The sequence below is a fragment of the Pinus tabuliformis genome, chromosome 8, assembly GCF_031772625.1.
Source record: "Pinus tabuliformis cultivar Carrire ecotype Pingquan chromosome 8, CPIR1, whole genome shotgun sequence".
Classification (NCBI taxonomy): domain Eukaryota; kingdom Viridiplantae; phylum Streptophyta; class Pinopsida; order Pinales; family Pinaceae; genus Pinus; species Pinus tabuliformis.
Genome location: NC_142294.1, coordinates 1693470143 through 1693483876, shown reverse-complemented (window position 1 = coordinate 1693483876; position 13734 = coordinate 1693470143). Strand labels below are relative to the sequence as shown.

The window sequence follows — 13734 nt, the reverse complement described above, 5'->3', positions numbered from 1 at the left end:
CACTGATCCCGATATAATGACTTTGAGCAGTGTCAGTGGGACGAAGATTGAAACCTTTTGGCCCAGGATTATTATGAGATGTATCATATGTCGGAGCTCGTGACTATCATGGAGACTCCCTTCATCTTACCCAACAGCAGTGCCAACTCCAGAGACATTCTAAAGAATTGGGTAAAGGAGCTGGATAGATTCAAGATGATACCAAACCAGATCTACAAGACGAAGATACTGTGAAAGGCGTATCAATACTTGGTCATATTTTCATGTCGACTGTATGGCCAAGAGAGCACGGAAACCTTCCCACAAAGTTTGGTGATCGCGCTGGACCAACTGGCCAGAGAAGGAAAACCATGTAACTGGTCCAGCATGTTGGCTCATTAGCTAAAGGAATAGGTAACAAAGCCTCGACGGTCGCCTGAAGGTATGCAAGCAGAGGTCTACATGTCCGCCTACATCTTAGAAGCAATCTTTGCCCAACAGGAGTTCCATGGATTGGAGTGGGTTTTGTCACCAGCGGAGACTATTGTGAACATGTATTGTAAGTTATTATCTTAATGCAGCTTCAGAGGAGTTATCACACGGTTATCCAACCATTTTGTCACCCTAGTTTACAAGATGATATTTGAACAGGATCCACCTTGCATGTCGAAGGCAGCAATGGAGGCATTGATATACATTGTTGATTGGTATGCCTCATTGTCTGACACCTTCATATGGATGTACAACACAGAAAAGCCTCTGCATGTTCTACCGAAGTTTGCCTTGGACATACTTGTCATGCAGGAAGTAGCATATCACATCTCGATAGGATTGAGAGCTAGACTGCACGGAAGAAGAAGGCACCTTCGCCCGCTCTTCCATTGTGGATTGGGTTATATGATATATCTAGTTTCAAGCAAGTGGATGTCGAAGAAGAAATGATGAAAAAGCACCAATTCGACCTCCGAATTTACAATCAATATGACCCACATTGTCTTGCTAAAGATCATTGCAAGAGAGTACAGTTCAACTAGATCCACGGGGCATGTCATTGGGTGGAGGAGGACCCATGGAGATATTGTTACAACTCCTCCAGACTAAATGAATTGTATGGCTTTGTTGTGGAGTGGTTAGCGAAGCAATGTGAAGAAGCATCTGAGAGAGCACCAACACCAGAAGCAGCAGCAGCAATGGTAGTAAGCATACCAGTGCGCGACAAGGGCAAAAGGAAGATTGTCGATCGCATAGAGGAAGAGAAAAGTTGCAAGTTTCGAGCAGACCCACTTGTAGAGAAAGCAACTTTGGCTATAGAGGAAAAGGGGAAACATCGAGACAAGCGAATCACGCAAAGGCAGAAGGAGAAGAGAAAAATGGAGGAAACAAAGAAGGAGTTACATGAGCTGAAGGAACAACTCCAGAAGGAACAAGAGATGTGCAAACAGGAGAAGGAATCGCAGCAGCAACAGATATAGCAGTGGGCACAACATGTGCAAACAGATGAAACAACACTTGTACAGGTAGTGGACTCATCAGAACAGTTAGCATCAGGCAGATAGGGTGAACCACCGCAGGAGCAAGACTTCACTCGTGAGATAGAGCAAGCACTTCAACAGTTGGATACGGATATGGAGCAATAGGAATTGGAACATGACATTGACCTCATGCCTTATCACGAAGAGGTTGACTCGCTTCACCGCATCCAAAAGATGAGAAAGTCTCAAGTGACCAAGGAGGCACTGAGATCCTTGGAGATCAGTCGGAAGGAGAGATGCACAACATCTCATTCGACGAGTCTCAACATAGAGTTGTGTAGTCTCACAGAGTGTCGACTCCGGATGATCATACATATCCTACGCAAGTTGAGGAACGGGTGATCATGTATGACGTGCGCAAACATCCAATAGCCTTGGCCGATACTACCAGAGTGTATGTCAAAGCCACTAGGTCAAGTGTTCGCTTTCTAATAGCTGAGAATGAGCGAATGGCTAAGGAACTTCAGATGACCAAGAAAGGAGGAGAGTTGGTGACAGCATCCGCCTGAGATGAACTGAAGAAGGCAATACCAGATGAAGTATTGTCGATTGACACAGTTATGTGGGCATTGTACTCCAAGTTTGGTATTGTGCATAAGGCAGTCGTCCATCTCAACAGATGGTAGTGGCGATGTGCTAAAATAGCATGTATCTTGGTGAACTTGCATGCTATTGTTGATTACATGCAAACATGGACGATGAGATACAAGGGAGCCTTGCTTCACTTGCCTAAGATGATGAAGGCCAGAGCGGTCGAGCTGAAGGCACGTATCTGGAGTTAGATCTGGAACTATGAAGAGCTCCCACATCTCATCACTAGCATACAAGATTCCCATGCATGTGTATTCAAGAGTATGGATGTTGTGGTGCACGCACATGCGATCCCATCTATTGGGACTCTCACCTAGGAGAAAGGCACAGGTCTGATTAGAGCTTGACTAGTACTTTGACGAGTTGATGTGCATTACCACCAACCCAAACTTGCCCATCAGTGCAGACATCATGCACAAGTATGTTGTTGGTCCAGCTGCATTGAAGACAATGATGTGCATTCTTTCAGACAAGTTGGACAGAGGAGCCCGAGCAGTGTACCCAGATGCTATGGAGGTCAAGTTCCAGAAATATGTCACCTTGCATCACACAGACACCATCGCAGACTACCGATATTGGCATCAGTACGTTACTGTTGATCATTGCAAGGATGTTGAGGAGTTGGGCTTCCATGGTTGTCTAAGTCATAGTGATTTCTAGCATGGTTTGTTCAAGCCATTTTGCCTCACATGCATATATGTGCATTGTAATGTAATGTATTGTCAAGTGTAAGTCAAGTGTCGATAGTTGGATGCAACAGTCATAGAGTAGATGAAGAGTCATGAGAGTAGATGAACTATCACAAAAAGTAATGTCAAGGGTCACCCCACCCTTTGCTATAAATACTCCCTCATAACTCATTGTAAATGCTTTTGGTCAGCCAAGCTTCCGATAATACTATCTTGGAGAGAGCTTGGATAGTATTGTAACGAGCATTGGCTTCTCCACTACGCAGAGCTAGTACATCTCTTTGGAGGAGAAGGCGGTTGTGGCTGTAACATTCCGCTATCATAACTAGTGGTTGAACATGGATGTATTGTATGACTGGAACTTACACTTCTTAATATAACAAGCGCCAGTATGCTTCATGCATATGTTGTATTGTATTCTATCCTATCTGGTTTATTCTAAATTATATATGTATCGGTTTACTTACGCATGCATGTATATGTGTATGTATGTATGACACTTTCTGAAATGTGTTGTTGGTTTAACCATCACTTTGGATTGCTAGCTAACTTTCCTTCCATGTTGTGATGCATCTTTGCTCGTGTGTTCCCTTCTTAACTGTGAGTTATCACAGGTTTCCAAGGGGCGCACTCATTTCAACCTCTGTGTATTAGAACCTCTCATGCACTTTCCTTGGCTCACTGCAACTGTCACACCCTTGCTACCAACAGAGTTGTCTTACTTGCCTCTATGCGAAATCGCAGTCAAGGCATTACTGTACAACCCACTGCTGGGACTCCTACACCAAATGATCTGAGGTCTAATTGGGACTTCTTACCAGGGAGATCCCCTAACATGTTGTCGGGTCCAACACTGTCAACATTTCTGTCGCTAGAAGGAGGGACAGATGACAATATGTGTCCTCTCAACCTGTTTTGAAACTTTGCATATCTATCATGGATTCTTGCACTCTTCTCCCTCCGCGATGTTTTTCGAATCATGAAGATGTCACCATCACGAGGGAGTTTTTCGATCACTTGTCCACTTACACGTATGATGGTGAAGGTGAAATGGTCTGGCCTAAGTTCTTACATGACTTTATTTCCATGCTTCATGAGGAAGATGGATGTTCTAACGAACAGACCAGCTTGTTGCTTGCATACACACTTCGCAAATCTCCACATCGATGGTTGTGCAACCTACCGGCTGACAGCGTTCACTCACTTGAGCACTTATGTGATCTCATTGAAGACACTTTCCATAATTTTGATCCAGACCATATTGACCGAAAACTATTACAACAATGGAAGGCTCCACATGAATCGACTATGGATTTTTGGCAATGCTTCTGTGATTTGCAGTTTCAAGCTCCGAAGACCAAGATGAAATTTTTCTATCTTTGGGACTAATTCGATTATTGTGTTAAGAAATCTACTCGTCCCGAGAAGAAGTTTGAAATCAAGCCTCCCTAAGTATTCTTCAATGATGGAGCTGCGTAATCATAAACGGATGTGGTCACAGATGATTGTCCGCCATCCCCTCATCGAACAGCTCCACCACTGCAGAGTGATGTTGAGGATCATGCTCACGCACCTGTTCCGTTGTTACATCCTCCCAGCATCACTTCACGAAGATTTGTTTGTGAGTCCATCGAGTTTTCATGTGCATTCTATTTCATAACCTCTGCCTTTCACACTCGGTTGTTCCTCTGGATGATACTATCTTGTGTTCTTCCATTCTGGACTCTACACTTGTTGTGAATGAAGAAAAAGCCATTGACGGAGTTGGTGTTACACAACCAACATGAGTTGTCATTCATGAAGAGTATGAGTGGAAACTTGAGCATCAACACTCAGCGAAGGATGACTCCCTTCCGTCCTAGCCTCCTCCGTTCTTTCCTGACATCTTTGGTGAACTTGTCATCCATGATTTCGCATGTGTATCTTCATCCACGGATGCACCCATTGTTGACCACTCATAGGATACATTGGATGTCAATCCATCATCTGAAAACGGAGAGGATATGTTATTCATTGAAAATCCACTTGATCTCTCATCTTCCTTTTCCGGAAACACAAAAGATGAATTTGTCCGCTTTTCATCTACCCCTCTGTTTGATTCATCAGATCATGAGGATGTTGATGAAATCATTTATTTTTATGATCGTGGTTGTCGTTATCCATTTACTTCCATATTAGATCACGATCATGACTCTACCGCAGTTGATTTTTCAAAGCCACCAGTTTATGATGATCTATCTGACAATGAAGTTGAAACAACCAAGACTGTCGAGGCACTTCAGCCCAAGCTAATCGTTATGTCAGGCCCTCTCTCTCTTGGGTTTATTTTCACTTCCGATCAGGAAACTATTCAATCACCCAAGGGTCCTCATCACTCATCTGTATGCATTGCAGATCAATCTCACACACAGATCATGCATCCTCCACTCGAACTACACGATCCCATCGCGCGTGCATTGGAGGAATCTTAAATTGTAAGCACACATGCATGACGCAAGTTTTCTTTGTTTCTTTCGTTTGCTTGCATGTCACAGTAAAGAGTGTGAATATTCTTCAAAGTTGCACGTACTGTCGCACAACATCGTGATAAGTCCATGGACTGCTTGTCATGCACTCGTGTCATGTGGACACATTGAAACACGAAATGCGGTTGTCTTTATTGTTATATCTTTCTTGGTTGCTAGTTTGCACAACTAGGTTGCTCACGGACCAAGCCTTCACCAACATGGGTCAACCAATGCGCTAGTGGCTGCAATGGATATATCATTTCACGTGATCAGCTCCATGCACTGTTAGTTTAGGAGTAGGAGTAGTGTTTTCTTTTAGTCAATTTTCTTGCATTCTTGTTTGCTTGCTTTGTTTGTTTGTTTGTTTGTTTTCTTACTCGCTTTTCTTTCCCTTTTGCTTCTGCTCTTGCTTTGCTTTGTTGTTTGTTTGTTTGTTTTTTTCGTTTGTAGGTTAATTTCGCATGAAACCATATATGACTCTTAAAACAAGCTGGGTAAAATACAAGAGGCCTTGCACAGCTATCACTACTTGGTTATCTGTCATCTTGCCTCTATATGAAGAACTTGTTCCTTGAGTCCATGATACATCGAAAGAAAATATGTACTGTTTGAAATGAACCTTGGTGAAAACACAATGCTTGCATGTTAACTAGTATCACCTACTATAGTCAGTTGTTTTTTGGTTAACCCTTGTTAGCTCGGTCAAGTAGAGTAAGGTGACGGGGAAAACCTTAACAGGCACATCAGAGGTATAATAAACTAATCTGTTGGAGCAACCTCTTCTTCTCTCAATAAGTCGGTATCCCTCTTTTGCCTCTGAAATGAATAAGTGCTATGCATAGTTGTGAAAAAATGACAAATGAAAAAATGAAAAATGGAAAGTGAAAAAATAAAAAATAAAAAATGAATAAGGCGAAAGAAGAGAAAGGATTCCTGCGCAGAGAGGTAATGCAAGTAACTCCACCGAGGTATTGACCAGACTTGCTAGCAGCATAGCCATGCTTGTATCCCTATGTGACTCTGCTAGGGTACTGTCCAAGCCTGTTGGCAGTGGAACAACACCAGAAATGAAACTAAGACTCTGACGACTATACTGCTTGTGCACCAATAGACCCCTAAACCCCAATTGAAACAACTATGTTTCCTTGTCTTGGAATGTGTGTCAATCAACCAAGATCTTGGCAGATGCTACATCTTACAATCAAGCTAGTGTGAAACCAAGTCGAACTAAGAACTGAACAATACTTCCAGAGGTGCTAGGCTTGTTTTTCACGAACAAGGTCCATTCATAGAGCTGGAGTTCTACCAATGTGTCGCCAAGTGTTGTAGCGGCTACAACCACCCTCCAAAATTTTGCCTTAGCTTCGCTTTGGAGCCTCCCTACAAACATTTCACAACAACTTGTCTTGCTTCATCAAGTAGACAAGCTTCAGTATTTTCCTTGCAGAAAGACAACCTATCTGTCAAATCTTGATGCATTCCCCTCACAGGTTGTTCCTTTGAACTTGGTCCAGCTGCACGCTGAACAACTCCCTCAAAAAATTGCGCAATTCTTGAGGGCAACCAGCCTTCCCTCCAAAAATTGCGCAATTGTGTCTAATAGCCTGCTAGGCTCCAGAATTGTGTAATTCTATCAATCAGGCTTCATCCAGAAAATTGTGTAATTCTTCCCAGCAGGGCTGCTCAGCCCAGGAAATGCGCAATCTGGCACAACAGTCAGCTGCTCTGCTCCGAAATTGTGCAAATCTCCTGGGCAACCAACCCAGCGCCCATCCAGAAATGTGCATTTTCTCCCAGTAGTTGAGCAGCGTATTGCATGTGTAGTTGGGTTGATCAGTTCCACCTAGGACCAAGGAAACTTGAATTGCATGCATGGCTTGCTTTTTCCCAAAATAGATAAAGGAAACATGGAAAAAGCATCCCTTGATTCAGGGAGTTATTTTTAGCAGTTGGAGGTTACATGCAAAGATCGTTTTAGAATCTTTTCTCCAAGTGTCGCTTTTTCCTAGATTTGTGGCATGAGCGTCATGAACTCAAACTTATTTATTCGATGCATCAGAGCTCATTCTTTCACATCAATCTTGGAGCTCTGACATCCCACAGCACATCCAAGACTCTTCAACACATCCGACGCAACGATTCAAGGGTAAGTGGTCTCAACTTGTCTTTTTCAGCACTTCTGTAGTTTTTTGTGTTTTCTCTCATGTGAGTGTTGTTTGCTTGATTTTTTTGATCGCTTGTTGTCGTTTACATGCATACTAGCTTGTACTAGCACCATTTCAGTTTTCGTTGCTATCTCACTACTGTCGCGTGCATGAAACTATTATGCAGGAACGATCCTCGAATCCGAGACTCGCTTCACCCACATGCATGTTGATCTATTTTCTAAATCCTTCATTCAATGTTTGCATGCACAATCAATCACTTCTACTTTCACTTAGTATCGTCATGCATTCACTTTCACATTTTCTTTCAGTTGCCCGTCGACGAGTTTGGCCAACCTTGGCCTGGACTCTGCCTCACCGAGATAGCATTGCACAATCCGGGGAAGGAAGGCTCTTTTTTCCTCTCCAGAAATGCACATTTCTTCCCAAAAACTATCCTTCATGACTGCTTTGCACATTTATGAGGGATAATTACTACCTGCCCAGAAAATTGTGCAATGCAGTCACTGAGCCTGCAGTCATTGCCAGCTGGAATTGCACATTGCGCAATCCTAGCAGTGATCAATTAGCCTGGATTGTGCATTGCACAAACCTAGTAGCTAGACAGCCTCCCCAGACAATCTAAATTTCTTTTTGTGCAAGTCTAGCAGCCAGTCTCCTAGCCTCCCATAAGAAATTGTGCAATATTTTCCTATCAATCCCGAGGTATATGTTATGTCATTCTTGAATTTGCTTTGGTTTTTGCTAATAGATTCCTTACCATGCATGTTGCTTTGTCTCCAGATATTGCAGGCGTTCATCCACCTTTTAGTAGTATAGGATCAATGGCCTCCAAGAGAATGCAACTGGAGTAGTAGTTGAGCGAGTGTCCTATATTCTACCAATCTATGGAGATGCCAAGTTGTTTCTAGACAAGGACATCAAGTTGAAATGGAAAGAGGTAAATGAAGCATTTGTAGGCACTTTTGGGAAGACCTCGAAGACCATCAGATGTATGTGAACATTCACAAGTCTGACTTGTACCGGATTGCATGCAGATACCCCTCAATCCCATGTGCGGACATGATACACTGGATCGTCTCGCACACTAATCCCGAGATGATGACTTTGAGCAATGTCAGCGGGATGAAGATTGCAACCTTCTGGTCATAGGATTATGATGATATGTATCAGATATTGGAGCCCGTGACTATCATGGAGACTCCTTTCAACTTACCCAGCAGCAATGCCAACTGCAGAGACATTCTAAAGAACTAGGTAAAAGAACTAGCTAGATTCAGGATGACGCCCAACTAGATCTACAAGACTAAGATACTGCGGAAGGCGTATCAATACTTGGTCATATTTTCATGTCAACTGTATGGCTAAGACAGCACAGAAACCTTCCCACAGAGTTGGGTGATCATGTTGGACCCACTGGCCAGAAAAGGAAAACCATGTAACTAGTCCAGCACCTTGGCTCATCAATTGAAGGAACAGGTAACAAAGGCTCGAAAGTCACTTGAAGGTATGCAAGCAGAGCTCTACATGTTCGCCTACATCTTAGATGCAATCTGTGCCCGACAGGAATTCTTGGGCTTGGAGTGGGCATGGTCACCGACGAACACTGTTGTGAATACATATTGTAAGTTGTTGTCCGAATGCAGCTTCATAGGAGTTATCACGCAGTTGTCTGATCATTTTGTCACCCAAGTTTACAAGATGATATTCGAACATGATCAACCCTGCATGTCGAAGGCAACAATGGAGGCACTGATAGACATTGTTGATTGGTATGCCTCACTATCCTACACCTTCATATGGATGTACAGCGTGGAGAAGCCTCCGCATGTTCTATCAAAGTTTTCCTTGAACATACTCATCATGCAGGAAGTAGCATATCACATCTCGGCAGGATTGACAGCTAGACTACACCGGAAGAAGAAGGCACCTTGGCCCACTCTTTCGTTGCGGATTTGGTTATATGAGATCCAGAGTTTCAAGCAAGCAGATGTCAAAGCAGAACAGATGAAGAAGTACCCATTCGACCTCCGAAGTTACAATCCGTATGACCCACATTGTCTTGTGAAAGATCACTACATGAGAGTACAGTTCAATTGGATCCACGGGTCATGTCAATGGGCGGAGAAGGACCCATGGAGATATTGTTACAACTCCTCTAGACTCAATGAACTGGTCGACTTCATTGTGGAGTGGTTAGCGAAGCAACGTGAAGCAGCATCCCGGAGAGCACCAACACCAGAAGCAACAGTAGCAGCAAAAGCAAGCATACTAGTGCGCAACAAGGGCAAGAGGAAGATTGTCAATCGCATGGAGGAAGAGAAAAGTTGCAAGTTCCAAGCAAACCCACTTGTGGAGAAAGCAGATTTGGCTATAGATGAAAAGAGGCAATAGCGCGACAAGCGAATCACACAAAGGCAGAAGGAGAAGAGAATAATGCAAGAAACAGAGAAGGAGTTGCATGAGCTGAAGGAGCTATTAGCTCTGCTATAAACTTCAGTGCTTAAAAGGTCAAATTCAGGACTGATGGTTGGTTTGTGCCGAGAAGGGTGCTCGCAGCGGTCGTTCTCCTCCTTAATCACTCGATTTCCTCACACCCTCTTAACCTCTGCTGTCTCTGTTTCTCTCATAAACCTCTTCATCCCTCACCTTTCCCTATTCCCCGCTTAATTCCTTTACCCCACTGCCTTTGTTTTATCTTTATAAAATCTGCATAGCCCCTTTTCTTTAAGCCCCGGGCGCTAAACTTATGAGCCCATGCCCACGTGACCCACCCCTCCATAACCCTTTGCCACCTTTTTCGCACGCGCTAAGCCTCGTTCTTTTCCCACCGTTGATCGCATCCATCGCCAGATCTAACGGTGGACGCTTCCCCCCATCGCGCGACCTGCGCACACATTAACCCACGGGGGCGGTGGTTTTTGTCTGCCACACGTCGTGATCTTACTAGATCGCGCGATCATATACGGATACTGCTTCCTCCGATATGTGGTGCGATAAAACCGCTTTCCGCTACCGTACCCTTCTCCCACCCATTAATCTCCGTGTGTCTTCCGCCTCCGTCAACCATCAGATCTGCCGCGTCCAGATCCAACGGCCTTTGTTCCTCCATCCATATTTCCTCCTGATACCTCCTTCCAATGCGATCTCCACCATTGATTTATATGATCCGACGGCTCACGATGCACTCCACCCGCTTCTCCTGATAGCCCCTGCAATTCATCCTCTGTCGTTCATCTGTGGATTCGACGCATGTTAATTATTCTCGTCCTGTGCATGCCTCCACCATATTGTATTTACTCCTTTGACTGTCTTGAGCTCCCGAAGGATGAAGCCATCTGCTACCAAGTACTCTGCGTAATAAAGCTTCAACAACTGTGTTTAAAGGAAAGCATGGCCGAAGAGGAAAATCCAGAAGTTCGAGCAGTCAAAGGCATTTACCATTTTACGGAGTTTCACTTATGCAGTATGCTACCTGCTCAGACGAGGACAGCAGAGCATCAGAAAAGGCCGATTTTGTTCATTAAAACACTTAGATTTCAGCAGAGCCCATATCTGAGAATTAATGTGTTAGGTGGTCCATTATGACCCCTTCTCGTGTAACACAGCAAAGTGTTTTTGTAACCAACCTTTATATATATCCAGAAGATATAATGTAATAGGGGTTGATGGTTGATGAGTGTTATTTTGATGTAAGGTTAAAATTCTGGAGACTGTAACTACTGTGATACTTGCAGCGTCTGGTCTTCATTTTCAGCTAATGCAAGCTTCTTTCGCTATTAATTGCTCACTTTCCACTTCTTTTCCTTTGTTCCAGGCTGTGCCTATTATGCATGTATTCATGTGTTGTTGATGTTTAGCATTAGAGGGGCTGTCATCCCACCTCTGTGTTAGAATTTAGCATATATTATTGAATGCGTATGCAGGTTTCTGTCGTTTTAATTCCAGAGAGCTGTCATCATGTCTGTGCATTAAGAAATAAATTTACAGACCTTTTAACTGGTTGCAGCTGGCCATCACAGGGTCCTGTGCATCTGCTGGTGTGATCATTGTTCCCCATCATCACATTTTCTTTAAAACTATGAGTAATTGGTGGTCTAAAGCCTTGTAGTCTCGGGGTGTTCACACATGTATGGGGTTAAGCATAGTAGAAGTGGTTATCTGGCTTGAATATGCAGCATTTCTTTCATTCATCCACCATTTTCCAACATTTTTGTTGAGTTTGTAATGTTCCCGAGCATCTTTGATATACAACCTAAGAGAGTTTCTTGGGGTGTTAACATTAATTGGCGATGTTGCCGGGGGATGATGATTGAAGCTCAACTTCCCTAGGAGAACGACACAGTTCCAGATTTTGATGATAGACAAGGTCTAGGCACATAATTTGGTTGTAATCATCTATCTGGCGACTCCACTGCAGGAAGACCAACATTTGGCAACTCCACATTGAAGTTCTGGCTCAGTTTATGAGGCATGCTCAGAGATATTTTCAGAAATCACCATCTGAACCAGTGCCTGACCCTGAGAAGATCGTTCAGCAGAAGAAAATATCGCAGTAAGGAGCATCAGGACCAAGTAAGCCTTAGAAGTTCCATGTATCTTTGTTAGTGAATGTCACCTTCAGAGATTCATTTAGCTCCTTATTCATTCATTTCCCTTTCGGACCTCAGTTGAAGAAGCATCCATGTTGTCCATCATATTTCTCTGTTTCTGTCATGCTTTTCATTGATTCATATCACTTAGTCTACCAGTATCCTTCCATTTACCTCATCCATGGCAGGCCAACAAGCTCTTACAAAGATAGAAAGAATAGTTGCTGCTAGGTATGGACCCCTGGTCTTGCCTACCCCTTTGAATGCTATGCATGTAGGAGATTATCAAGAATACATACCCAAGTTTATTGGTACAGAAGGAGTAATAGCTGAAGAGCATTTAGAGTCCTTTTACAGCTATGTTGATAACATGGATATCAATGAAGAGGATGTCTGGATGAGGGTTTTTGTTCAAAGCCTAGATGGGGAGGCTAGAAAATGGTTTAGAGAATTACCCCATTGAGGCCCTAGATGATGTGTTCCTAAATCACCGGGGGAATAATAAAGATCTGCTCATTTATCATACTGAATTTGGGAACTTGCAAAGAGAAGATGGTGAACTATTGTCTGATTTCAACATCGGATTCAATCATATGTACAGCAGAATGCCAGCTGAAGTAAGACCTACCCCTACTTCTGCTATGATCACTTATGCTAATGCCTTCAATTCTCAGTTCTGCGTGTCGTTAAGAGAAAGGAGATGTGCTTCTTTGGCTGATATGCAAACTGCGGCCTTTGAAATAGAAGCAAACATCATTGCTGCAGAAAGACTCGAAGATGATGCTGAAAGAAGAAGACAGGGAAGAGAATCTTCATCATCCTCAGAGCCTGAGATTGATGAATTAGCCAGAACGATAGAGGCATTAGCTTCTGAAGTTTCCACACTGAAAGCTGAGCAGCATTCTAAAGTAGCAGGGGTTCCTTGTTCCTTTACTCTTTCAAAGTCAAATCCATATGGAGGAACACAGGAGCAGTTGCAGATTCTGCAAAGAAGTAGAGATACAAATGAAGATAAAGGGGTGAAGACCCTTTTTCAGAATATAGTCGTGGAAGAAGAGCATCCTGAAGATGAAGAGGAGGTTCATGGTTTAGGAGATAAGGGCAATGCCCCCTTCTTAACCAGAGCTGCATATGAAGAAGCAATATCCAAAGGCACTGCTCGTGAACTTGTTGTAGTTGCAGAACAACAAGCTGATCAGCAGCAACAATCAGCAACTGGTCCTATCAACCTCCAAGAATTTGTGCCCGAAGCCAGCTCATCTTCACATGGCTATGCAGATCTGCAAATTAGCTAGCCTGCTATCATTCCCAGCACAGTGATCAATAAGGGAGAAGAAAGCTCCCCATCATCTCTTGTTTCTCTGTCTGCTCAAAGGAGAAGCCCTACAAGTTGCCCCCTGAACACTGAGGCAGGAAATAGCTCTACTCTCAAGGCTGAGACTGATCACCTCAGTTTTGATTTTCTGAAACCTGCTCAGATGGCCTCCACACAGATTGAAAAGGCAGCTTTTCAGATAACAGAGGAAGAGGATGTACAGTCTTGGAACTCCTACTTGGATGTGGACTGTTTCAAGAAAAATGAAGGAGCAGATAATGTCTCTGTGTCCCCTGCACAAGAATACAATGATGCATCTTTCATATTAGTTGTGCAGACTACAAAAGACACAGACAAGTACACA

The 13734-nt window shown here is 43.4% G+C and overlaps 1 protein-coding gene across 1 annotated transcript in view; it reads left to right on the top strand.

Annotated features, from left to right (window-relative positions):
- LOC149242771 (uncharacterized) overlaps nucleotides 1-13350 on the top strand; it is a 39783-nt gene extending 26433 nt beyond the window's left edge. The window contains exons 3-4 of the mRNA XM_089371006.1: nucleotides 12730-12963; nucleotides 13093-13350. Of these exons, the coding sequence (XP_089227132.1) occupies nucleotides 12730-12963; nucleotides 13093-13350 (492 nt within the window). The remainder of the gene's footprint in view (nucleotides 1-12729; nucleotides 12964-13092) is intronic.
- The last annotated feature ends 384 nt before the right edge of the window (nucleotides 13351-13734 follow it).